At 51.0% G+C, this 26,532-nt stretch overlaps 2 protein-coding genes and 1 long non-coding RNA gene across 6 annotated transcripts in view; 1 reads left to right on the forward strand and 2 right to left on the reverse strand.

Moving 5' to 3' along the window:
• The window catches only part of LOC138439532 (uncharacterized), a 53,566-nt gene extending 51,966 nt beyond the window's left edge, over positions 1-1,600 (reverse strand). The window contains exon 1 of the long non-coding RNA XR_011256756.1: positions 1,515-1,600. This is a non-coding gene — a long non-coding RNA (uncharacterized lncRNA). The remainder of the gene's footprint in view (positions 1-1,514) is intronic.
• TMEM140 (transmembrane protein 140) lies at positions 1,044-15,511 on the forward strand. Of its 2 annotated transcripts, XM_069588471.1 has the most exons (3): positions 1,091-1,355; positions 1,612-1,882; positions 14,063-15,511. In XM_069588471.1, exon 3 carries the CDS (start codon positions 14,090-14,092, stop codon positions 14,654-14,656), a length of 567 nt encoding a protein of 188 aa, XP_069444572.1. In that variant the 5' UTR covers positions 1,091-1,355; positions 1,612-1,882; positions 14,063-14,089; the 3' UTR covers positions 14,657-15,511. The 2 variants fall into 2 exon arrangements, with proteins under 2 accessions (XP_069444571.1, XP_069444572.1); XM_069588470.1 differs by having other exon boundaries at positions 1,044-1,882.
• On the reverse strand, positions 15,397-20,628 carry CYREN (cell cycle regulator of NHEJ). Of its 3 annotated transcripts, none has more exons than XM_069588472.1 (4): positions 20,397-20,628; positions 18,794-19,056; positions 17,546-17,621; positions 15,397-16,410 (listed from the first exon to the last, which is right to left on the reverse strand). In XM_069588472.1, the coding sequence occupies exons 2-4, from the start codon at positions 18,925-18,927 to the stop codon at positions 16,159-16,161; spliced, it is 462 nt and encodes a 153-aa protein (XP_069444573.1). In that variant the 5' UTR covers positions 18,928-19,056; positions 20,397-20,628; the 3' UTR covers positions 15,397-16,158. The 3 variants fall into 3 exon arrangements, with proteins under 3 accessions (XP_069444573.1, XP_069444574.1, XP_069444575.1); XM_069588473.1 differs by having other exon boundaries at positions 20,156-20,515; XM_069588474.1 differs by having other exon boundaries at positions 20,097-20,425.
• Positions 20,629-26,532: the final 5,904 nt, after the last annotated feature.

Genomic DNA, 26,532 nt, shown 5'->3' on the forward strand with positions numbered 1-26,532 from the left:
TGCAGTGATTTTGGAGCCCAAGAAAATAAAATCTTTCACTGTTTCCACTGTTTCCCCATCTATTTGCCATGAAGTGATGGGACCAGATGCCATGATCTTAGTTTTCTGAATGTTGAGTTTTAAGCCAACTTTTTCACTCTCCTCTTTCACTTTCATCAAGAGGCTCTTTAGTTGTTCTTCAGTTTCTGCCATAAGGGTGGTGTCATCTGCATATCTGAGATTATTGATATATGGTATTTACATAGTTACAATATTGTAGACAGTAAGTATCAGTTTAGACAAATAATGACCAATTTGAAAGAGGGAATGAGGACTTGTACTTGTGGAACAGGAGTGAGGAGGAAGAAAGCTATGTATAAAAATTATGCTTGAAACTGAAGAACCAAGTCATACCATTACAAGCATGTTACATACAGAACTGAATGTAAATGTAAATGTAAATACCTAGAGAATCAGGTAAGATAGGTGAGGTGCCTACCCTGGAGAAGAAGGGGATAATGTGGGACTGCTGTTTTCCATAACAAGCTTAACAAACTCTTGACTCTAAAAATTGTATTCATTCTAACTTCAAATAAAAATTTTAAATGTATACTTCTATCTCTCCTATGTCACTTCCCTCACCAGTAGTCAATTTTCATGACTAGTTTATACTAGTACAAAAGAATTAATTTTGTCTCTGCCTTGAAGGCATTACTATGAAGGCTATGAAGACATTCAGAAATCCTGCTTTTAATAATAACAGTTATCATTACTGTGTGCCCAGTACTGTACTAAGAACCTTGATGCATAATCTCCAATTTCCACAACAGCCAGGCAAAGTAGGTATTGTTTCCATTCTATAGATGAGAAACTGATGCTCAGAGATGTTAAATAATCCGTTAATCTGCAGCACAGCTTCCTGATCCAAAGGTTTCTGTTCTTTTCATTAGATCACATCACCTCTTTCTAGGGTTTGACTTTAAAGAAAATAAAAAGGGGGGAAAGAAACACAACAGTTCTAAGAAGTCCTTTGCAGGAAGGACAGGGAGGGGAAGAGGAACCCTGAAGGATTCAGCAATATTACTAGGTAGCTGTCTACTGACTTAACCGAGCTTAACCCCAAATCGGAATTTCCAGCTGGTCATGTGAACACAGAAAGCAATTTTTAAACTCTGGCTAGGAGCCCCTATGATTACAAAAATAAGAGCTCCATTCTGCTCTTATTTTGAAAGGAGATGTTCCAGCTGCTCTAGCATGGGCCTAAACATCCTGGTGAGGACGCTAAGAAGACACGGTTTTGTGTCCAGAGACCCCCAGTCATCCTACAAAGCTGATTTCTGAAAAGGCAAGGACAGAGGCATAGGTGCTTCCCCGAGGTGAGCAGGGTCTGGGATCTTGAGCTAGTCCATCTTGAGGGTCCCTTCTGAATAAGATTCTAGGTTTTGTTTGTCTTGGTTTAAAACATGAGGAGTTTTGAAAGCGTCTTGGCCAGTCTCCTCTCTGGAATCCTTGTGTGTTATCATCCAGACACTTACCTGGCTATTTAGGTCTGCTGGCTGGTTGGCTCAGGTGTGGGTAAAGTGCCCGGCTTGGAGAAGAGCAATGTTGTTTACATTCTTTCTTTCTGAAAAGTCACAAGCCACCGGCAAGAAATGAAAGTGAAATCAGGGGACAGTGTCATCAGTCAGCAGAAATGTGCCAAAGTTCAGGGAGCTGTTTACTTAGGCACGACGTGCCTGCCAGCCAGTCATAAGCCCGGGGCTGCATTGATCTGCCGGCCCCTCTCCACCGGCCTGGATTCTGGAGCCTGGACACTAGGAAGCCAGCGAGAGAGAAGAATCCACCGAACCCGATTTCCTGCTCCTCCTGAAGAGCACTTTGTGCATTCTGCATCTTCTTTTCGGTAAGTACCTGCCTTGTGTGCCCAACAGCTCGCCCAGATGCCTGCTGCTCTGAAGACAAGTGGGCTTTCCTCTCAGACCCCGCATTCTAGCCACGGACCAGGGAAAATAACCGGTAGTGGGGGCGGGTAACCGGTAGTCAGGGTCTGGGGACCACCGCCCCACCCCCACAGATGACCCACCTCCATGATGAGCTCAGCTCTCCCCACCTCCTTCCCCCTACTCCCTTCAGCGTCAGCCTGTGGGCCTGTGGCCTCTAAAGTGGCGCGGGTAATGCCAGTATGACCGGTTAGAAATGCAGAGGACAGCGATGGGCAGTGGGATTTTGCACTGAGTCTATACAAATAGTCTATGGCGCATGAAGTGGAAATAGGCGGCCAAAGGCAGATCACAGACTTGCAGTAGCTGAACAGGAATACCATGAGTCCTCCTGAAAATACACACTGTGGACTAAGACTGTCAGAAAAACCTGTGCTCTCGACTCAGAAAGAAGACAGTAGGGTCTAAGAGATTTTTAGACCTGATGTTATTGGACTACATTGCTCTTCACAACTTGGTGGAAATTCACGGTGGGATTTTATTCTGTTGGTGCAGATGTTTCCCCTAAAATTTCCAGTTAGCTTCTTCACCTGTAAAATCAAACGCTCCTTGGGAAAAGATAAACACATATGTATTTGGGATTGTCTTTCCTTCCTCTCTCGTGACAACTGAAGTGCATTTTTCAGTATCTTCTTCCTAAACCTCATCTCTCCCAAACTCCTGAATCCGTGCCTATGACAGTCTCCTTTTGATTTTGCATATTCCCCTTTCTCAACACTCCTTCCGGCCAACCCACCTGCTTTATCTAATCGCTAACACTGTTTTCTAAATTTCACTTTTACATAAATAGAACACATGACTCTGGAAATATTTTTAATGCGAAAAGAAAAGAACTCTTGCCCATAATGTCCAGAGATTCAGAACTAACATCAATATTTTAGAACATTTCCTTAGTATCTTTCTTGCGGTCACACTGTATAGTGTGATTTTAGACCTGGTTTTTCTAAAGGCTACATAGAGTTTCATTATCTTGATATGTCATAATTTGATTCTAATGTTGCTTCTCATTTTTGGCTAAAATGATACTATGATAAACATCCCTGTATATAAATCACTGATGGCATTTCTGATTGCTGCCTGACTCATAAGGGGAATTAATTGCCCAAAGGGGTATGATGATTTTTAGTGTTTTTAGTGCTTTTTGCTCTACTGCCTCCCAGAAAGTTTGTAACAATTTTCACATCCACCGTTATTCTATGAAGATGTCAGTGTTATTGCACTCTTGGTATCAAGTGTTTTTATCTGCAGTTCTGATAGGGAAACTCAAAGACTATTTGGCATATCTTTGATTATATTACTTGAAGTGTAGATTTTTTTTTCATGTTAGTTAATGTGACAGAGTGATTTACAATAAGAAATAGATGTTCTGTCTCTGCCCCCATTTCTGGCACAGAGCTCCTAAAATCCTTGGCATTTCTTAAGTGATAACAGAGGTAAAGGTGCTTTTGTTTTTCTTTTTTAATTCACTACAAACCCTTTTCAACCACCTCTGAGTTTATGTTAATGACTCAACTTTTGGAAAGTCCCTAAGGAGAGGGGCTGGTTGCCAGGGAAAACAACCACATATTTAAAGGGTTGGAACCTTCAGCCCCAACTTCCAGGGAGGTGAGAGTGGGTGGAGATAACAGTATGTCACCAATGGGCCAATGATTCCATTGATCACACCTGAGTAATGAAACCTCCATAAAACATCCCTAAAGGACAGGGTTCAAGGGCTTCTGGGCTGGTGGACGCATGGGGGCACCGGGAGGGTGAAAGGCCTAGACAGGGCATGGCAGCTCCGCAACCCCTACCCCCATCCTCTGCCCCATGCATCTCTGGGTGGCTGCTCCTGGGCTGTGTCCTTTTCAGCTGAACCAGTACTCTAATAAAGTAGACTGCTGGCCCAAGTTCTGTGAGCCGCTCTAGTAAATTAATCAGACCCCAGGAGGGGGATACGGGGACCTCCAAGCTGTCGCTCGTTGGTCAGAAGCACTGGTGACGACACAGGCTTGTGACTGGGGGCACTGTGCCCTCAGCCTTGGGCAGTGCTGCCTCTAGGTAGACAGAGTGAGAATGGAACTACAGGACACCCAGGCATCGCAGAGAATTCTTGGTGGGGGAGAAACCCTCGCACGTCTGGTAGAGGATACTAATAAGGAAAAAAGAGGTTTTTGCAGTTAACTACTTTGCATTCCTTCTCAGGTGAAATATCTCTTCATGTGCCTCGTCCATTTTCATGGGGATTAAATGTTTTTTTAACTTTTTGGCATAAACATTTTTTATATTAGGTATATTAACCATTCCATATTGGTAGCAAATATTTTTCCATGCTCACTGACTTGTAATTGTGTGTTTCTGTTGTATAGAAACGTATATTTTCCCAGTTAAATCTGTACCATTTTTCCTTTGTAGTTTCAATTTACTTTTAAGCTCAGAGCATTCCTTTTTCATTCATAAATCAAATATCTACTTTTTTCTAGATCTTTTTTATTTTGTCTGCTTGTTCCTTACAGCTCACTACTGGGTCCATGTGAAATTTATTTTGGTATGTGGAGATGAGGCCCTAAAATGGTTTTAACTAACTGCTTCAGCATTAGTTAAAGGAAAGCCCTTCCTTCCACTGAATTATAATGCCACTCTTAATGGTATATTAAGAGTGTGTTCATAGGCGTGGCTTTTCTGATTGTCTGCTCTCTGAGCCGGCCATCCAGTCGGCTGTCCATCCTCTTCTGTTGATTTCACTTCCCCCTCAGTTACTTTTACCTGGGAGCTGGGCACTGCAGTGACCTCAGTGATCAGTCTGCTTTTGGTCTCTTCCAGCGAATTGCATCTTAAAGTAACATAATATATAACAAGTATCTTTGGAGGTTTAATCCTCAAAAGCACGCATAGTAGGTTCTATAGAAACTGAGAAACTTTATTCTGCACCCCTGGACTCACACGTTAGTTTTCTCAGCCCTGTCAAAAGGACAAACCTGAAACAATTTAGTAGCTACTTGACTCATTCCTTCACTCACGGGAAAACAAGCCACAGATCAAGGGAGCACAGCACCTCAGGAGCAGGGGAGCACCCTTCCTAGGGATCTGGGGCAAGAACGAGTCCCACAGAGCACTGGAAGAGGTCTTATGACCTGTAAGGACACCCTGACCTCATAGCCAGCAGGCCCTGCTTCCTAGGGAAGGTGAACTGGCTAAGGCTGCTGGAGGGCTGTGCGTGGTATATGTTAGGTTTCCTTGACAGGTGTTTCTCGCGTAGGCTGACTTGGGTTTAGATTTGTGACCTGGGCCAGGCCACTGGAGCCACCTCATGTTATGAGCCTCAATACACAAATGAACTTTATCAGCCAAAACCTGTGGGCTTTGGGAGGAGATCCCCAGATCTCCTGTGAGGACACAGACCTACTGCCTACTCGGCAGCAGGAGGAAGGTGGAGGTCTGACAGCAGAGACCCTGGCAGAGCAGAGAACACACAGGAGCCGCAACGTCAGCCCTTCCCGAGCATCCCACCCACCGGCAAGCACCAGGCCTCAGTCAGCGCCCCTCCACGAGTGACCAGGGGAAGACCCGCTTTCTGAGGGACGGAGCAGGAGGGCCCAGCACATGTGCAGCTCAGTTTGTCTGCGACTGGCTGAGTTATCTTGCTTGAGTTATGAAGCCATTTTATGTGCGTTACAGGCTTCAGGTGAGAGGCGCACCCTTCTGTGTGGGGATGGAGGGCAAGTCCTAGAAGACTTGGTTCCCTCCGGCCAACTCACAAAATACGTCTGGCAAAACTGAAGGACTAAGGCTTAGTGACGGTCTATCAGTCTTCACCTCCTCCTCCTCCTCCTTCCTCCTGACTGCTGGGGGCAAACTGTGATCACTAGCTTTAGGGCAGGGCTTCCAGGCAGGACTGCCAGAGATGAGGCCCAGCACTGCTCCCACCCCATCAGGAGCTCTCCACACCCCCAGCCCCACCGCCTGGGACACATGGCTCAGGTTCGGGGAGCAGAGGCTTGAGGTGATAAAGCAGCGCCTGGTGAGGATGTAATCCACACCTCTCACCCTGGCCTCCGAGGCCCCAGGGACCTGGGTGCACTCGCCCGCCCAGCCTCATCCTGTCCCCCTGGTCGGCGGGCTGCCACCCCGCCCCCAGTCTGCTCCTCTCCCAACGCAGTATCTCTAACCACTGCCCCCTCCTTCTGCAATACTCTTTGCCTGGCTCTTTCAACAGCCCTCAGGCCTCAGATCGGACGCCTGCCTCATGCACAGGCATCCCCCACCACCGGCCCTCCCCTGGAGGCTCATCGCTTCCTGCTGCCAGCCTCTCTGTTTCACGCCATCCTGTTTATCTGCTTTCCCAAATCGCTTCAAAACTTAGCATTATCTTTATGAAAACATGTGCGTGGTGTCTGGTGCCCCAGCTGCCCTGCGTGTTGCTGACTGCCCAGGGCCTGTGACTCAGGGGACCGTCCCGTGTGTGTGACCCCGGGGGCCACAGGATGGCCTGGTCAGTACGGGGGGGACAGTGACTCCAGGCAAGTGCAGGAGGCAGAGAGGACAGGAGCAGCACAATCCAGAGGGAAGACTGAAGGGACCTCCCTGGAGCCCCAGTGGTTGAGACCGACTTCCAATGCAGGAGGCGTGGATTTGATCCCTGGTCAGGAAACTAAGGAGTCCCACAGGCCACAGGCTATGGCCCAAAAGTTTTAAACAAGAGTGACAGCCAAAGGCAGTGACTGGTTTCCAGTACTATTATCTGTCTTCAAACTCTCCTGTAGGTCCTGTGAATCTTCTTTTTGGGATTTTTTTTTCCTGATGTGACCATTTTTAGTCTTTATTGAATCTGTTACAATATTGCTTCTGTTTTTTATGTTTTGGTCCCTGTGGGATCTTAGCACCCCAACCAGGGATCGAACCTACACCCCCTGCATTGGAAGGCAAAGTCTTAACCACTGGACCGCCAGGGAAGTTCCTGGGTCCTGTGAATCTTAGCCTCCTGGAAACTGCACTGTGAAGTCCTCCCAATAAAAACCAAATAAGAATGGGTCCCAAGGTGCAGGCACTTCCTCATTTTTAAGGATTTTTTTCCCCCCACTAAAAACATTTTTTTGACCTTTGTTCCCAGCTGGATAGTCTGCTTGCCAGCAGGGCTAATGAGCAACAAAGCAACTGCACCAACAGCAAGTTAATATTAATGGAGCCACTGAGACAGTCTATCCCGGTGGCTCGCCAGAGGCGGAGGGCCAGCGGGCGCTCCACTCTGCAGTCTCATGGTGTAGTCATGTTTCTGCTGGCCGAGCTGCTTTATTTACATGGAAAAATTAAATAAGTCCAGATGTCACGGCATTGCATAAAAAGCCACCGTTGGTCCGGCTGTCCATGCAGCCTCTGAAACCCGGGTGCTGGTGCCGTCTTAACACACTCAGGCAACACTTCTGTGGCCTCGTTTTCAGAAATAAGAACCTGGGCTCACATTTCTGCAGGAGGAAATATGACACGTTTCCCTTCCTTCTTCCCTTTTTGTTTGCTTCTGTCAGGAGCCACACCCAAACCATGAACACACTGGTCCCCAGTGGTGTGCAGCCAGACACGCTCCCGTCAGGGCCGGGGCCTCCTCTGGCAAGCCGGCCCTCTCCTCCACCAGGCTCTGTTTCTCTGACTTTCTTCTGCTCGCGTTTTCTTCCCTGGACTCCGCTGCCTCTCCGCTCCCGCTGCAGCCCCACCCTCCGGCTCTCCTGGCTTTTCTCTGTCTCCCCTCCCCCCCGAACCACTGCCTCCTGGGCAGCACCACAGCAGAACCAGTCCACTTGTATGGATCAAATTAGCTCCTTTCAGTCTCACAACAACCCCCAGGAACAGGCCAGCAGGTGCTCTGAGGGCAGGGACATTGGCACGGGCAAGCCTGTGAAATGCTCAAGGTCATATGCTGTGAGTGACAGGATAGGGCCTGAACCCAGCTGGTCTGGCACTAAGGTCCACGCACTTGATCGCCACGTCCCTAACCCCATCCCAGAGCCATCGGCCCCAGACACCAGTGAGGCCAGGCCCTCCAGGGACACTCTGGTCGTGAACACCAGCCCTAGCGTCTCCCCTAGAACTCACTTCTCTGAGCCTCAACTTCCTCTCCACGATGATAATAATTTAAGTAATACTTACTAGGTAATGTTCCCCAGGCTGCACGTAAATCATCTCATTTAATTTCCACAACATCTACAAAACACGTTCTATTATTATACCCATTTTCCAGATGAGAAACCTAGGCAGAGAGACGTTCACGTAGCTAGTCAATAGCAGAGCGGGGATCTGAACCCTGGACACACAGCTTCAACATCGATGCTTAGCCGCACTGCTCCACAGCTTCCCCACCGTGCTAGATGAAAATGCCAGGGTGTCTGCCCATTATAGATGTGAGCATGAGAGGGGAGGACGCGTGCGGGGGCCCGGCCTGGGGAGGCAGGGCTCAGGCTCTTACGGTGACTTCACAGTCCTGCCCAACAGGCTGCACCAGCCTCGCCTGGGAAAGGTACTGAGCTTCACGAAGCCTCCGTTTTTCCCTCTGGAACATGGACCTGATAACGTAAATGTGTTCCCACAGTGAACTTAACACTGGACTGGCACAAAGTAAACACACAAAAAGATTCCGAGTTTAGTATTTAATCATTAAGTCCTCAGTCAAGCTAGATTCCTTCTCAGACACACCTTCCAGTGATCACAAAGACTTCTCGAAGCAAGTTCTGCCCTTATGGTCCCCTACAGCTTTCTTAAGTCATTAATGAGAAGAAAAAGCCTGGGAGATGAATTTGTAGCCCATAACAACCTAAAGACCCACTCGTTTTTCTTTCAAGCTTCTGTTCCACAAAACTTGCAAGCTCTATAGCGTCCGATGGCAGCAAAACGATAACACCCAGGTTTTACCAGGCGGTTCTCAGGGCCGTGGCAGCAACTGGTCGGCAGCCTCAGCCGCCAATCACACGAGAGTCCGTCCTTGCAGGTGGCCTCACTGTCCAACCCCTGAAACTACAGGCTCACACGCATCTGAGAAAGAGGGGATAAGCTTGAGGAAACTGACATTTAGGAAATGGGAAGAAGGAAAAAACAGAGAAGGACCTGAAGGAAGAGAGCCAGGACAGAGAAGTAGGTCAAAAAAATCAGAGCGAGGCATTTATGAAGCTCTGTGGGCCATGGCTGGACGTTCACGCTGCATTCAGAGGTTGCTTGGTGGATATTCACAGACGTGCCAGGGAGTGTTAGGGCTGTAACAGTTAAAGACAGATTCTGATAGAGGCTATAGACTTTTGTCTAATTTGCATAACATAAAATTCCTTACCCTCATGAGGTTTACATTCTATTGAGGGCTGTAGGCAGAAGAAAACACAAAGTATTTAGGATGTTAAGATGGTGGGAAATGCTACTGAGGGAGAGCAGGGTGCCGTGGAGGAGCCGTCACAGGTTCAAGATGCCAGCCAGGGACGCATCACTGAGAAAAGGATCTCTGAGCAGAGACCTCAAGGAGGCAGCAGACACGTGACAACGGAAGAAGATTCCAGGGAGGGGAACGCCAGCACAGAGGCCCGAGCTTGTCTGAAGGTTTCGGAGGATGCTCAAGGAAGCCAGCGTGGCAGGAGCTGCGGGAGGCGGTGGAGAGCAGGAATAAGGGGAGAAGGTGTCCAGGGGAACTAACAGCCCTGCGGAGCCCTGTTTCCGAGGAAGCAGGAGGAAGGCCACATGACTGCAGACGTCGTCCCGGGAGTGGACGCCCGCGGCGTCCAGAGTCTCTCCGGGTAACAAGCTCCAGGACACAACACGCCGGCCGGGCACAGCACACTGTCCGTCCCCGGCCCAGGAATTCAGGCGTTCCAATCTCGTCCCCACCCTCTGGGACTGAAGGGCACACTTGTAGACACTTGCCGGCCTCTCCCATGGGCACCTAGAGGGCTTATTAAACACTTCATGGATGAAGGAGAATTTCCCGCTGGCGGCCTCTGATGTGAGGGACAGTGCAGGGGCCCCCAGAACGCGTCACTTGGGACAGACATACAGGTGGTGAACTAGGGCAAATGGCGAGAAACTAAATAAGGCCCAATTGTACATACAAAGTCTTGCTACTGAATATCATTAGACCTTCAGGCAGGAAGAATGAACTGAAAAAAACAGAATGACATGAGTGACTACAGGGGTGGGAGGGTATCTTTGCTAAGTCAGGGTAGACAGGGAGTTGTGTGGGCCTCTCACATGTTGGGACAGGTGGAAATGGAATGTGTGAAACCATGACTAGAGCAGTGGCAAATCGTTTTTAGTGCCTAAGTCACTGCCACCCCACGGACTGTAGCCCACCAGGCTACTCGGTCCATGGAATTTTCCAGGCAAGAATACCGAAGTGGGTTGCCATTTCCTCCTCCAGGGGATCTTCCCGACTCGAGGATCAAATCCCCGCCTCCCACAATGGCAGGCGGGTTCTTTACCGCTGAGCCACCAGGGACGCCCCGGTGACAAAGCAGAAGTTATAAATAAGTGCATGACCAGTATTTGTATACAAGGCACATAATCATTAAACTGGCAGATATCCCAGCATTTAAGAAAGCGTCTTGGAGCTGGAGACTGTAGCTACAGACCTCCTCTGTAACAGAAGGTCGATGGGCAGTTTGGAAAGTCCATTCTGACTCAGGAAACTAGAGAGAGCATGCCCTGGGCCTCCGGCCATCTGAAGTGAATAAACCAGTGTCGGTGGCAAGAGCCGGCCTCCCTGCTCGGTCAGCCCTTCTCAAGTGTTCTTTACAGTCAGGGGAGAGGCCAGGGATGGACCCATGCTGGGAAAAGCTCCCCAGGCACCGCTCTCTGCCAGGCGTCCTGCACTCAGGGCGTGGGCTGCCAGAGGGACTGATGCGACCTCAGGAAGGCTTCGCACTTTTAACACAAAAGTGGCAAGAACGTTATTTAGAAGACCGGGACCCTTTATCTGTGCTGCTTCCAACCATCATCCTATTGATGTGAAAACTTCAGGGGTGCTTAAACTAAAAAAAAAAACACAAAGTGCCTCAGATGAGTGGTCTGAGAGTATTTTCCTTCTGGTGACAAACGTGAAGCCACACACTTTTACTGAGTCCAGACTTGTGTCCTGGTTCAGGGGCCCTCCTGCCACAAAAGGGTTAAGGGTTATGCTTTATGACGACCGTTACAACAGCAAAACGCTAGCAGCCTTTATTTATAAAGAGATCACATACACTGACAAACAAAAACCAAAACTAAAAACAACAGAAAAAAAAACAAAGAACTGACAGCATTCCACACCCCACCCCCCGGAAAAAGAAAAAAAAACAAAACAAAAAGCCAGAGAGTCAACAAACACTCGAAAAACATTTACTCAGCAACAGCAATGCTGTGTCATTTTTCATCATCGAAGATGAGAAGCTGAGAAAATTCAATAGAGGAGATGATGAGACAAGCACTCTCAAACTTCTGGTGGAGGAATATACTGATTCACAGTCACCATGGCATTATTTACAGTACTGCGAAACAGTGTTGTAAAACAGAATATATAGAAACCATACACCAAAACAAAGTCATAAAACAGAATATATAAACCATACACGATAGTGCAGCTAACCCAGCCACTAAAAACATCGTTTAGGAAACATTGCTAGCGGCAAAGGGAAATATCCATGCTACAGTGAGGTTTACAAAGGATACAAACACACATGTTTACGCAATCCCAACTATATAAAACAACGTTACAGGAGGAACTGTGTCGCTGGGTGGTTATTTCTACAACCTTGAAGTTATCAACAATTTTTAGTCTTGCCTCCATACTTTCACATTTTTCTGATTTTCTACAACCAACATGCGTTACTTTATTAAAAACAGGAAAGACTTCACTTAAAAATAGCAACAGTGACTCAGCAGTCTCCCTTCCGCCCGCTGAGGGAAGCACAGGCTTATCATTAAAGGGAATTAAAGAGCTCACTGTGCTGAGGACAAGATTACAAGGATTGTTAAAGGGCCAACACCAAACAAAAAAATCCGGGTAGGCTCTCAGGAAGGCAGAGAATGGTGCCCGAGGGTTTTCCCACCAAATAACCATATCCTTTCACTGGAACATGTTTAGAAAAGAGAAGCTAGGCCGAGCCCCCAAGCTCTCTGTCCACAGCGCGAGAAGCACGGGGGGCACACCCCCCCGCACTGAGAGCGGAGCAGACACCCAGCAGAGCCCCGCCCCTCAAGGAGCTCTGGTGTCTTGTTAGACGTGCGTCAGATCTAGACGTGCGTCAGATCAGCAGGTGCGGTACCTGAAGGATGCTATGGGACATTTTCACTCATTCAGAAAAAAAAAAAAGTTCCTACTGTGGATAGGCACCATTCTGGGGATAAAGTAGACAGACTGTTCCCCAGAAAGATTACACCACGCGGGGAACACACATCCTGGCCTTCAGCTACATCAGAGTGTGGGCTGAAGTAGTCTGAGAAAGGTGGCAAAAACCCAGCAGGACCCAGTGAGGCAGAGAACAGGGAGCTGGTGAGGGGCAGGGAGGCCTGGCGTGCTGCAGTCCACGGGGCTGCAGAGTCGGACACGACTCAGCGACTGGACTGGGCTGAGCTGAGGAGCGGCGTGACGGGGCGGCGGTCGGGAAGGGGGATGGCGGGCAGGGGCCAAGCGAGGGAGGGAGGACCCAAGGGAGCAGGGCCTGCCTGCAGAACCCAAGCTCAAGTTCTCAGCCGCCCCAGGCAGTGGAGCTGGGACTGAACTCTATCTGCTGCAGGGCCGAGAGGAAGGAAACCAGGACTGCTACCCACACGTCTGCTCACAGCCTCTCAGCTCCAGCTTTGTTTTGTTTTGTTCTCTATTGAAACCTCCAAAAGGTCAGTCGAGAGAGGAGAGGAAGTCAAAAACAAAGGCTCTGGGTGCCTGGGGCGCTGCTGTGTGAGGCGGCTGTACAACCTCCTCTGAGAAGCCCCAGGCATCTTTTTGAATTAAGCCTGATAATAACCTTTTTTCAAGCCCAAGTGGAACAGGCTTGAAATAAGAGAAGTAAGATGGAGCATTTATACACAGGCAACCCAACTCCCAGCCTACTGGTTCTTGGACCACTGAAGCAAGTGGAATCTTATTTCCCACTGCACAGTGGTATAAATCTGGATTCCAGCCCTGGAAGTCCATCCGACACCCCAAAATTCCTACATCCATCAAAAATTTAGATACAGGCTTTTACAAATACCTGTTAATATGCAAACCTGTGCAAACTGTGTTCTTGTTGGCAATTTTCCCCATGCCATGGGCTGGAATGGTTAAAACTTCTCACCCTACCAGTCTAACAACATGGACTAAACACATCATTTTAATATTTGATACATCTTTGTCTCTGCCAAAGAAGTTGCTGATAAATCCTTATTCTCATCAGCAGCCTACTGCAGACTGAACGTCTGTGTCCCTCCACATTTGTTCACTGAAGCCTAACCCCCAGCATTTGGAAGTGGGGCCTTAGGGAGGTGATGAGGGCTAGAGCAGGGATTCACACTATCCCCTCTTGAATAGGATCAGTGCCCTTAAAAAAGAGGCCCCTGAGAGCTCCCGTGTCCCTTCCACCCCACAAGGACACAGCAAAATGTGGACCGTCTGGGAACCAGGAATCGGGCCCCTACTACACCCCGGATCACTGGCGCCTTGATTTGGGGCTTGCCGGCCTCCAAAACCAAGAAAATAAATCTCTGCAGCTGATGAGCTGCCCCGTTCAGCAGTAACCTGCGGCAGCAGCCTTCGTAGCAGACGCTACCCTCCCCACGGCCTGTCCACACCCTGTCCCCCTCGTGGCTTTCCTCTGTCTGTCCACGTGCAGGATGAGTGTGGGGTGGTCAGGCAAACCTCCAGCCAGCATGGGGAAAGGGGAGGGGCTGTGCTTCCCAAGGGGGCTTCCAGAAGCTGATCGCCAGGGCAGTCCCCAGGGGCCACCACTGTCCACCACCCCCTGCACTGCCCACCACGATGGGCAGCCGTGGCCGGGGCTGGGTTTGGTTTTGTCTTGAAGGAAGTAGGCCACAAGTCTCTGGAATTTCAGAACAGGAGTTTGAGAAGAAACTGGGAGGGAGGCAGGGCGAGCTGGACATTCACGGTGTGACCTCCCCTACAGGGACCCAGGAGGCGCCCTGTGAATGGCATGAAGATGACTGTCCTGAAGTCAAAGCGGTGCAGCCAGCTGCTGTTCCTCGGCACAATGGCCCTCACGGTCACGGTCATCAGCCTGCTCTTCTTTGCTCTCCTCTGGAAGGCCGGCAACCTTGTGGACCTGCCCAACCTCAGGGTTGGCTTCTACAACTTCTGTCTCTGGCACGAGGGCGCCAGTGCCCTGCAGTGCTACCAGTTCCCGGAACTGGAGGCCCTGGGCGTGCCTCGAGTGGGCCTGGCCCTGGCCAGGCTCGGCGTGTACGGGGCCCTGGTCCTCACCCTCTTCGTCCCCCTGCCTCTCCTCCTGGCCTGGTGCAATAATAACGAGGGGGAGTGGCAGCTGGCCGTGGGCTTCCTGGCCACGTCCTCCGTGCTGCTGGCCAGTGGTCTGGGCCTCTTCCTCACCTACACCTGGAAGTGGCTCCAGCTCTCCCTCCTGGGACCTGGGGCTCTAGCTCTGGGCGCTGCCCAGACCTTGCTCATCGTCTTGCTTGTGGCCACAGCTGTGTTCCCTCAGAGGGCAAAGGACAGGAGCTGGGGAGCTGCTAGCTCCGTCTAAAGGCTTATGTGATCGCAAGGGTTCGCTTTGAACTGTGCTCAGAGAAGGCTGCCAGAGAACACACGGGCCGGTGTGTCTTCTCGGCCACCGTTTCACAGCCAGCGCTGAGCAGGCTGGACCCACCATGGAGGGGGTGGGTGCCCAACGTCAAGGAGGACAAGACTTCTTAGGATAGGGTGGTCCGTCCTTTGGGACTTCTAAGACACCCGAGAACCACGTAGCTCATTGTTGCAAGAATTCCTGCTTTAGTTAACTAACCTGAGCAAGCCATTCTGACTTGATCCTCAGAACAATGGGGAGATAAGGCTTCCTGTCATTGGGGCCAGATTTCCAGGACAAGCTGCCAAATGCTAGACGGGAACCCGGTGACGGTTTATGAAGGAACGCCTCAGTGTCCCTGGGAACCCAGCCTAGCAAGCGTCCCATCTCCATCCGAGACAATGCTCCCAAAGGCCAAGGAGTGATCTGAGGGATTCACAGGACAGGCACAGAGAAGAGCCTGGCGGTTTTGAATGTTCCCCTGAAAAGGCGCCTGGACCTGCAGACAGACAGAACAGGGGTCTAACCACTGTGCACGAGCAGCCCGCTCCCAGCACGCGACCCGGGTGTTCAGGAGCCCAGGACGCCAGGTCCCTGGTCAGGAGAGGACGATGAACGGACTGAGCTGGCCCACGTCCATGTGAACGCCGAATGCCCTCCCGTCTCACCCTGCGCCGGAAAGGATACGAGCGCCACTCACGCACGGGGGCACTGTGTGTATTCTTCAGCATCTGTTACACTGACAATCTGTACAGCACGTGATCGCCTCATCCCATGCCTGTGCAAAGCCACACTGAATAGAGGCAGAAACACGGACTCCGGTGTGATGTCTTGTCCTCTGTGTCTCTTTTGGGCTCCTATCCCACTCTTACTTTCTAACTGCCCAGGGGCTGAGGCCTAGAAAGGTGGCAGAAGGTGGTGGCCCAGGGGAGGAGGGCTGTCTGGTTGGTCGGGAGGCCTCCCAATCTGTACATGGAACGGCAGGCAGGCTCTCAGTGGGGAGCCCAGCCCTGGGGGAAGGTGTCTAGTTCAGGGTTGGACCAACAAGGGCTCACTGACCAACTGACACGTGACGGAAGTGATTTTAAAAACAGGCTTCTTCCTTAAGGTGGCCAAACCGTAGGAACTGCAGTGTACTTAGCAGCCATACTGGTTTTTCCTTGAAAATTACTAAGCTGACTCTTCAGTTCCAGTAAGTTTGACCCCCATGATCTCATTTCCCTGGAACCAGGTACCTGAATAAGACAGTGTTGAGCTCCCAGGCCCCTGAGCACGGAGAGCAGAGAGCAGGAATTCTGGGGGGAGCTCACTGACTCCTCACCTCCCCTGGTGAATCCACCCAGCCCAGGGAGGCTTGACGCTGGGAGCAGAAGCTGTCACAGTCTGAGGGCAGCGCTCGGGCTGAGAGGGGAAGCCCAGCCTCCTTCAGCCGCTCTGGGCAGAAGGTCCTGGAAGTGCGTCCCTCAGCTGAAAAAGATCTCCCTGACGTATTTTAGCTCGTCCTGGTCTTCCTCGAGGCTTCTGCTGCAGGCCGCATCAGAACCCGAGGGCCCCAGGGCAGGGCCATCTGCCCCACAGTCGTCTTCCTCACTGTCCTCGCTTCGGCTCCAGCGGGGACTTGGGGACGGCGGCGCTGGGCTGGCCGGGGAGCGCTCTGGCTTATCAGCGCCTGCCAGAGGTGGCGGCTCCAACGGCTTTTCCTGTTTTCGGTCCTCCTGAGCAGAAGAAACGGCAGGCAAACAGATGGGTTTTACTTCCCTAACATGCAAGGACACAGAACGTACCCAGTAGCACCTGTAAAGCCAGCGCCGGGGGGCCGGGCCCAGCTCCCAGATCACAGATGGCCCCCTCCCTTCACCCGATTCTGCCCCTCCCCGCCCTCCTTCTCGGGCGGTGCAGAAATCAGGACCAGCAGGGCGAGCGACGGGCAGGGGCCTCAGGAACAGCGGCGCAGGGACGACAAGTGGACCCCACGGACACGGAAGGGCAGGCCGCGAACCCTGAGTGCGGACCTCACTCACTGGGACTAGCGACAGTATCGACCAGCAGGTTATTGCAAGCATTAAATGAGAGAGGAATATATAAAAGGCCCTGAGCAACTCTCAGGGACTACACCACTCGAAGGTGAGACAACCGTTAGCCGCTCTTGGAAGCCAGGGCTTCAGCGGCGAGGTGCCAAGGATGGTGATCAGAAGTTACCTCGCCCGAAGGAGACCCTCAGAGAACACGAGCAGTTCACGACTCTTGTCCCCTCCACCCGCCACCAGCAGAGAGCCGCCCAGACTGGGAGGGCTGCCCTCTCTCACACGGCCACGGCCTCCCAGGTCTCCAGCCCCAAGGGCCCGGCAGGGGCACCCCTCCCCTGGAGCGGGCTGCAGATGAGCAGGCTCCCGGCTGCCAACAGACAGGGCGCCTCTTTTATTAGCATGAACCCCCGCCAAGAGTCTCCAGTCATCAGAAAAGACACAGCTGGGCTTCCCTGGCGGGTCAGTGGTGAGAAGTCCATCTGCCAATGCAGGAGATATGGGTTCAAGCCCTGGTCCGGGAAGACCCCACAAGCCTCGGGGCAACTCAGCCATGTGCCACAACTACAGAAGCCTGTACGACCCAGGGCCCACACGCTACTATCACTGGGCCCAGGAACCACAACTCCTGAGCGCGTGCTCTGCCAACTGCAGAGGCCCATGTGCCCTGGAGCCCGTGCTCCACAAGAGAAACCACCGCAATGAGAAACTCTCTCACCGCCACCAGAGGGCAGGCCCCACTCCCCGAGCAGCAGCAAGGACCCAGCACGGCCAACATATATACGTAAATAAAATTTACAAAAATAAAAGACACAGTTGACTGTACCTCAATGAGGATCCCCAGAGCAACGTCGACAATTTCGGCTTCATTCATGCAGTACACAGTCCTCACGGCAGGAAATCTGAGAGAAGAGCATGAAGTTAGAGACAGGCACGAATCACCAGCAGGAAAGAATGAGACCCAGAGTCACATCTCGGGGCCTGTCTGCCAGGGCTGAGAGCAGTAGCTTCCCCAGGGCACTGCCGTGGCCTCTGAATCCTTGGAACTAGTGACTGGCACAGGGGTTCTTGGGGCAACCATGGGGTTTCCCACCATCCGTCAACTCCGCTAAGAAATAGGGTGAGATGGCCGGCTCCTGAGACACACACGCGCCCTCGCGCGCACACGCTCGCGATGCAAAAAAGGTCAAACAGGCCAAGACATGTCTGAATGCCACTCCTCACCCCCATGTGTGAATACAATAAAGGAGGGCTTTCCCTGGTGGCTCAGCAGTAAAGAAACCCCTCACAATGCAGTCCTGGGTTCAATCCCTGGGTCGGGAAGATCCCCTGCAGGAAGGCATGGTAACCCACTCCAGTACTCTTGCCTGGAGAATCCTCATGGACAGAGGAGCCTGGCTACAGTCCGCTGGTTCGCAATGAGCTGGACACGACTGAGCGACTAAGCACAGCACAGCAAAGATCAGAAAGCAAGGCTGGTCAATGAAGAAAACTTAGAAAGGGAAGTCAGAGAGGGACAGTGAGCACCTGAGGCTATGGCCAGGAGAGGACAGGGGTACCCCCTCCCTGGCAGCCTGGAGACCCCCACCAATATCACCATTCAACCAACCTCCCCCCCGTGCCCCCCAGTCTCTGATTTCCGGCCGACCCGGCAACCTGCAGCTTGTCTGCCCGTCCCTAAAGATAGATCCGCAGGAAGATGGGATCACTTGGTCCACCTACCTCCTCATTGGATGGTCACAATTTCTGCGGCAAATGAAGATACTGACAATTTGGACAATTGCTATCTGAGAGCTTAGCTGGTGTGTGTTTAACTCAAGAGCTGGAGCCACTATCTGGGAGCTGACCCATGAGGGCCAGAGTGTGGAGATTCACCGACAGAGGCAGAAGCCAGTGCCAGCTTGGCAGGGCACAGCCACCTGCAGCCTGCACACCCGAGAGCGGATGAGACGTTTGTGGACTGAAACACCCTCCCTCACTGTTCCACCAACACTGGACGACTGGGCCCCAGCAACTGTGAGGCCTTCAATCCCTCCCCTGTCCTAATCCCCGAGAAGGACAGAAGCTGCCCCACCTGGCTGCAGCTGCTGGCACCGTGGCTGGTCTCCTCTTGGGGGTCTTCACCTGCACCGCCCTCTTTTCAGCCACCTGGGCTGTCATCCATGTGGGCAGCACCCTCTTTTTATTCTCAGACTTTAAGGCTTCCATCTCTTTAGTCTCTCATGAAGAGGAACCAGGGTCCAAGCTTAGCGACTTCAGGACAGCGAATCCCACTCTCTCATCTCACAGCAGGAACTGTAGGTCCGTTTGTCATCAACAGGAGTCCATCTTTAATTCCTACAAAGAACAAAATCCAGTGAATTCTAATAAATAAGAACATTCTCAGGCCTCAGCCACAGTGACTGGTTAGGGCAGGCCAGAGGTGAGCAGGGCCAAGGAGACTCAGACGGATCATTCACAGGGCATGAAGGGGGACGTGTGGAGTGGGCAGGCTATGGGTGTCATGGAGAAGAAGCCCTCCACTCAGGGCCCAGGGCCCCCACCAGCAGTGGGGCCCCATGCTCCCAGGAGCCTCTGCACTGAGCCCCTCAACACAGGAGGAAGGTGCCCCTTCTCTCCACCATAGACGCTCACTGTCCCCAGGGTGCCCAGACAACCCTACCCTTAAAACCTCTCTCAATGCTCTTCCTCCCCTCCTCCCATCACAGATTTCTCCTTCCCTCTATCTAGGAGTGGTTATAAGAAACCCCAAGGCCATTTTGATTCAGTGAGGTTTCACTGGCCAACACCCACTCCCTTAAATCCAAAGATACTTCTGACTGGTCGGGTGTGTCAGATATCATTGTGCCTGAATGTGCAGAATCCAGACGCCAGGGCTCTGGGGGCCGGTTCTCATCTCATCTGGCCTCTCCCCACCCACCCCCACTGGATTCCCGCCCTGCCCCTGCTGAAACTCAGCCCCGACCCTGTGACTCAAAGGGTGCAGATCTCTGCCCTCCACTGAGCAGTAACCCTGAAAACAGCTCAGCGCGCACGTTCTGTGAAAATCCAAGAGGTGCTAATAGTCATTCCCACATCTAATGGTGTTCAGTCGCTCAGCGTGGTCCACCTCTTCGTGACCCCATGGACTGCAGCAGCCAGGCCTCCCTGTCCATCACCCACGCCCGGAGTTGGCTCAGACTCATGTCCATTGAGTCGGTGATGCCATCCAGCCATCTCATCCTCCGTGGCCCCTTCTCCTCCCGCCCTCAATCTTTGCCACATCTAAGGAGCACCGCTAACCACCCCGCACAAGCACAGCTGCGGTGCTCGGTGCGTATACTGATTTAACCATGAGATGGATATTCTGAAGCCCATTTTACAGACGAAGAACTGACATTTAGCAATTCGCACAGTCACCAAAAAAAAGTTTGAAATGGCCGGTCAGGACTCGCACCTGGGCCCTCCAGGCCCTGGCCCTGGGCCCCGCCGGCTGGGGGCGGGTGGGTGAGGGCCTGGGGCGGCCCCGCGGGCGCAGCGACCTGCCCGGAGCCCCCAGTTCTCCGCCTCCCTGCTCTCGGGGACCCCGCGCCGCTACGGGCGCGATGAGAGCGGGGCCGGCCCGCCAGAGGAGGGCGAAGCGGGACGCGCGGCCCACCCGCCCGCGTTCCCGGTACTCCTCCGGCCGGGCTTCCTACCTCGGGGCCCGCGCGCCCTCCCTGGCTTCCGGGGAGGACCCGGGAGGCGGATCCGGACGGTGGTCGGGAGCGGGGAGCCCCGCGGCCCGGCCCCCGCTCCCCTACGTTCCCGCACTTCCGGATCCCGGCCGCCCGCCGGCGTGGCGGACCCGGCGCGCCCCCTGCCGGCGGGCCGCGTGGTCTGCGCCCTTGGCGTTGGAGCAGGACTCGCCGGGTAAAGGTGTAGTGGGGCACTCCGGCCTCCGCTGACCCGGGTCCTGACCAAGTCTCTCCTTGACCAAATTCAGACAGGGATCTGAACTCTTCTCAACAACGCCCTGCCTTTTGGACTTCCGCGTGCATCTCCACATTGTCCGTTTTTACCGAGAATACAGCTAATACTGAATTAGCTGGAGTCCGCCCACCCTCCACACCTGATTCTCATCCACCGTCATCCCCCCCAGGTCACGTTTGATTACCCTGCCGCTTATGCAGAGTGCATCATGAGAAACGCTGGGCTGGAAGAAGCACAAGATGGAATCAAGATTGCCAGGAGAAATATCAATAACCTCAGATATGCAGATGACACCACCCTTATGGCAAAAAGTGAAGAAGAACTAAAAAGCCTCTTGATGAAAGAGAAAGAGGAGAGTGAAAAAGTTGGCTTAAAGCTCAACATTCAGAAAACGAAGATCATGGCATCTGGGAAGTAGATGGGGAAACAGTGGAAACAGTGTCAGACTTTATTTTGGGGGGCTCCAAAATCACTGCAGATGGCGATTGCAGCCATGAAATTAAAAGACGCTTACTCCTTGGAAGGAAAGTTATGACCAACCTAGATAGCATATTAAAAAGCAGAGATATTACTTTGCCAACAAAGGTCCGTCTAGTCAAGGCTATGGTTTTTCCAGTGGTCATGTATGGATGTGAGAGTTGGACTGTAAATAAAGCTGAGAGCCAAAGAATTGATGCTTTTGAACTGTGGTGTTGGAGAAGACTCTTGCGAGTCCCTTGGACTGCAAGGAGATCCAACCAGTCCGTCCTAAAGGAGACCAGTCCGTCCTAAAGGAGACCAGTCCTGGGTGTTCATTGGAAGGAATGATGCTGAGGCTGAAACTCCAATACTTTGGCCACCTCATGCGAAGAGTTGACTCATTGGAAAAGACTCTGATGCTGGGAGGGATTGGGGGCAGGAGAAGAAGGGGACGACAGAGGATGAGATGGCTGGATGGCATCACCAACCCGATGCACATGAGTTTGGGTGAACTCTGGGAGTTGGTGATGGACAGGGAGGCCTGGCTTGCTGCGATTCATGGGGTCAAAAAGAGTCGGACACGACTGAGCAACTGAACTAACACAGCAATAATCTTATTAGGTTGATGTAGCCAGAAGCCCACTTCACTCTGGTGTTTCCTCTTAGTAATTATCCATCCACTGACCCCCCACCCAGGCACTTCCCTTGTACTGGGAGTTGAGTTCAACCTCTCCCCCACAGAAAACCCTACCTAGTAGACTCTCTAATAGTTTCCTTACTGTTCCTTAACAAGGGTCGTGAATAATTTTAACAGTATATTTTTTTTAACAGTTCCCAAATGTGGCTCCATTTGAGGCTTGCTGGTTCAGTTCAGTTGCTCAGTCGTGTCCGACTCTTTGTGACCCTATGGATTGCAGCACACCAGGCCTCCCTATCCATCACCAACTCCTGGAGTTTACTCAAACTCATGGCCATTGAGTTGGTGATGCCATCCAACCGTCTCATCCTCTGTCATACCCATCTCCCGCCTTCAATCTTTCCCAGCACCAGGGTCTTTTCAGATGAGTCAGTTCTTCTAATCAGGTGGCCAAAGCATTGGAGTTTCAGCTTCAGCATCAGTCCTTTCAATGAATATTCAGGACTGATTTCCTTTACGATGGACTGGTTGGATCTCCTTGCTGTCCAAGGGACTCTCAAGAATCTTCTCCAGCACCACTGTTCAAAAGCATCAATTCAGTGCTCAGCTTTCTTTATAGTCTAATTCTCACATCCATACGTGCCTACTAGAAAAACCATAGCTTGGACTTGGACTTTGTTGGCAAAGACATGTCTCTGCTTTTTAATATGCTGTCTAGGTTTGCCATAGCTTTTCTTCCAAGGAGCGAATGAAGATTTCATGGCTGCAGTCACCATCTGCAGTGATTTTGGAGCCCCAAAAATAAAGTCTGTCATTGTTTCCATTGTTTCCCCATCTATTTGACATGAAGTTGATAGGACCAGATGCCATGATCTTACTTTTCTGAATGTTGAGTCTTAACCCAACTTTTTCACTCTCTTTCACTTTCATCAAAAGGCTGTTTAGTGCTTTGCTTTCTGCCATAAGGGTGGTATCATCTGCATATCTGAGGTTATTGATATTTCTCCTGGCAATCTTGATTCCTGCTTGTGCTTCATCCAGCCCAGCATTTCGCATGATACACTCTGCAATTAAGTTAAATAAGCAAGGTGACAATATACAGCCTTGACGTACTCCTTTCCCGATTTGGAACCAGTCTGTTGTTCTAACTATTGCTTCTACCTGCATATAGATTTCTCAGGAGGCAGGTAAGGTGGTCTGGTATTCCCATCTCTTTAAGAATTTTCCAGTTTGTTGTGATCTACACAAAGGCTTTGGCATAATCAATAAAGCAGATGTTTTTCTGAAACTGTCTTGCTTTTTTGATGGTCCAACGGATGTTGGCAATTTGATCTCTGGTTCCTCTGCCTTTTCTAAATCCAGTTTGAACATCTGGAAGTTCTTGGTTCATGTAGTATTGAAGCCTGGCTTGGAGAATTTTGAGCATTACTTTGCTAGCGTATGAGATATGTGCAATTGTGTGGTTCAGTTCAGTCGCTCAGTCGTGTCTGACTCTTTGTGACCCCATGAATCGCAGCACGCCAGGCCTCCCTGTTCATCACCAACTCCTGGAGTTCACCCAGACTCGCATCCATTGAGTCCGTGATGCCATCTGGCCATCTCATCCTCTGTCATCCCCTTCTCCTCCTGCCCCCAATCCCTCCAATGAGTCTTTTCCAATGAGTCAACTCTTCGCATGAGGTGACCAAAGTACTGGAGTTTCAGCTTTAGCATCATTCCTTCCAAAGAAATTACAGGGTTGATCTCCTTCAGAATGGACTGGTTGGATCTCCTTGCAGTCCAAGGGACTCGCAAGAGTCTTCTCCAACACCACGGTTCAAAAGCATCAATTCTTTGGTGCTCAGCCTTCTTCACAGTCCAACTCTCACATCCATACATGACTACCAGAAAAACCATAGCCTTGACTAGACGGACCTTAGTCGGCAAAGTAATGTCTCTGCTTTTGAATATACTATCTAGGTTGGTCATAACTTTTCTTCCAAGGAGTAAGCGTCTTTTTAATTTCATGGCTGCAATCACCATCTGCAGTGATTTTGGAGCCCCAAAAAATAAAGTCTGTTTGAATATTCTTTGGCATTGCCTTTCTTTGGGATTGGAATGAAAATTGACCTTTCCAGTCCTGTGGCTTGCTGGTTGGACTGTTAAAGGGACAATTCCCAGGCCCCTCCTTCCAACCAGAAATTAAGGAGAAGGGAGAGGGGGAGCTTCATTTTGGAAAGCTCTGATGGGGAAGGGCAGAGGGGGAAAAGAAGTCCCAGAAAAACCAAGTTCACAGCTCCCTGCTGGAGGCATGCACCCCCAGGTAGGGCAAGTAGGGGCAAGGTGAGTCCCTTGGGTGCAGGAAGAGAAATTAAAAACATTGTTTACATTTTTTATCTAGAAAGTGGGAGTTACTAATAATTAATATTCAAATTGGTGACTGAGGTGTTCCCTCTGAGAACAGGGCTGCTCCATAAAGTTGCCCATGTCTCCTCACTTTGCTTTCAACTTGATGCTGAGCGCTGCGGTTCACACGTGGAGTTAGCATCTAGTTTTACATAAAATCATACAGCTTGAAATAGCTTGAAAAAGGCAGGCCAAAAAAGACCCCAAGTGGCAGACATGACTAAAAACACAAACATTTGTGTTTTTGAGGCAAAAGGATGATCAGAACCATCCACCCCCCAAATGTGAAATTATCAAGACAGCCACTTGAAGTGTGACTTACAACAAATCATGTAATAATAGAATAATTACTTCCATATACTAGAGGCACAGGATAGGGGAGTGTGATCCAGAGCTTGGAAAATCAGAGCCAGATATCACTTCTAACTGTGTGGTGACTTTGGTTTCCCCAAAGCATTTTCACCTCATAACTAAGCCTCAATCCTATGGAGGTAGGCTGGTCCAGGAAAGTTTAAGTCAGTCAAGGATCAAGGAGTTAAAATCACAAAATCAACCTGCTGGGCACTGGAGTTGTTTAGTTGCGGGTTGAACCTGGGCTCTGCCTCCAGCCTCTTCATGAGGCAGGACCTGCTTCTCCTCTGGTTCCCAAAGGTTCCAACATCAGTCACCTCTAGTGACCTCACTGCCCTCCGTTCCCACAAGTTGTGAGCCAAGACAACCCCAAGTCTAATTAGCGGAGACGCATCATTTTGTGAGCAAAGGAATGGGGAACACTTACTACTAGGAGAAACTCCTCCTCTCTCTCCTTAAAAACCTCTTCCCTTAGCAAGCTGAAAAATGTAGGACGCCCATCTGCATAAAAACCCTTCTGCGCGGAGGCCCGAGCAGGGACCAGAAGCCCAAGAGGAGGGATCTGAATGGGTGGGAGTCAGCTCCTGAAGCCGTCTGAATGCTGAGCTCAGGGGGCCCGAGGTCTTGGAGCAGGAGCAGGCAAGCGCAGACAGATCCCGAGAATAATAAGGGAAACGCACCTCACTGTTCTCACGCAGCCCTGCCCAGAGCCGGGCCACAGCTGCACCGGGCGTGCGGGGTCAGGGCACTGGGGCTGGCCTGGCTTGATGGTTTTCATCTGATTGGCCTTGCCCGCGCCAGGGGAGGGACCTCACTGGGTTCCTGGGTAGATGCCAAGCTGGTATCGTGAAGGAGCGGTAAATTTAAGTTTCGACATGCTTTATTGGAGGATGAGAAGTCACCTTGGAGGGGTGAGGGGAGGGACAGGAAGGAACCCGAGGAAGAAGCACGCTGACAGGCACTCAGGATGGGGTGGGGGTCGGAGAGAGACAGGCCAGGAGGGGCAGGGTGGCCCACAGCACATACTGTACTTGCTAATTTCAAAAGGTCAGAGGCTATTGTTGCCTTGGTTTTGTGTTTTTAGGCAGCCTCAAAGTAATGTGGAACCCCCCACCCCATCCCTCCTGGTGGACCCTCGGTCACATTAGCTGTGAACAGAGCTCAAAACAAGAGGGAGACGGAGCATAAAGGAAATGAGAGAAGAGACAGCTTTTCAAGTGCTGTTTTTCTACAAACCTTAAAGACATTTTGGCAAGCTGCGAAGGCCATATGTATGGAAAAGATGCCCATACACCCTCAATGGGCATTAGGACAGAAACTTCAAGATGGAGAGAAGAAAAGTTAAGCCATGAATTCTCTCATGCAAATGAAACACATGACCACTTTTTAAATGTCCCGCAGAATCCCTGGGGGAGAGAAATAAGGTTGCTGCTTCAATGCAGAAGATGGGGAATATTATAGGTGGAAAAGTCTTGCATTTATTCATTTGAAGGAGAATTAACAAGTGGAAATGGGTAAAAATGTTTAAGTAACTACTTATCGCTAAGTCTCTCATGTTTTCTCATAATTGAGCCTCCCTGCTTTGGCAACGGCACCCCACTCCAGTACTCTTGCCTGGAAGATCCCATGGATGGAGGAGCCTGGTAGGCTGCAGTCCATGGGGTCGCTAGGAGTCGTACATGACTAAGCGACTTCACTTTCACTTTTCACTTTCAGGCACTGGAGAAGGAAATGGCAACCCACTCCAGTGTTCTTGCCTGGAGAATCCCAGGGATGGGGGAGCCTGGTGGGCTGCCGTCTCTGGGGTCGCACAGAGTCAGACACGACTGAAGCGACTTAGCAGCAGCAGCAGCTTTCCTCCCAACTGCCAGCAGATCAGAGCCAAAGTTTTAATGCTCATCTTTTCATGATTTTCCAAAAGGAGGTAACTGGGAGCACCCCCTCACCAGGCCTGCACCCCAGATCTGGGTTGGAGCCCAAAAAGCCTCTGCAACAACTGTTCTGAGCAGAGCCTGGTGACAAGGCTGCCC

This window comes from Ovis canadensis, chromosome 4, assembly GCF_042477335.2.
Source record: "Ovis canadensis isolate MfBH-ARS-UI-01 breed Bighorn chromosome 4, ARS-UI_OviCan_v2, whole genome shotgun sequence".
Classification (NCBI taxonomy): domain Eukaryota; kingdom Metazoa; phylum Chordata; class Mammalia; order Artiodactyla; family Bovidae; genus Ovis; species Ovis canadensis.

Coding starts and splice junctions, on each gene's coding strand:
- TMEM140 (XM_069588470.1), top strand. CDS start 14,090: ATGAAGATGACTGTCCTGAAGTCAAAGCGGTGCAGCCAGCTGCTGTTC.
- CYREN (XM_069588472.1), bottom strand. CDS start 18,927: ATGGAAGCCTTAAAGTCTGAGAATAAAAAGAGGGTGCTGCCCACATGG. Junction 17,622..18,793: donor GTGCCAGCAGCTGCAGCCAG/GTGGGGCAGCTT, acceptor CTCTTCTCTCAG/ATTTCCTGCCGTGAGGACTG. Junction 16,411..17,545: donor CTCTGGGGATCCTCATTGAG/GTACAGTCAACT, acceptor TCTTCTGCTCAG/GAGGACCGAAAACAGGAAAA.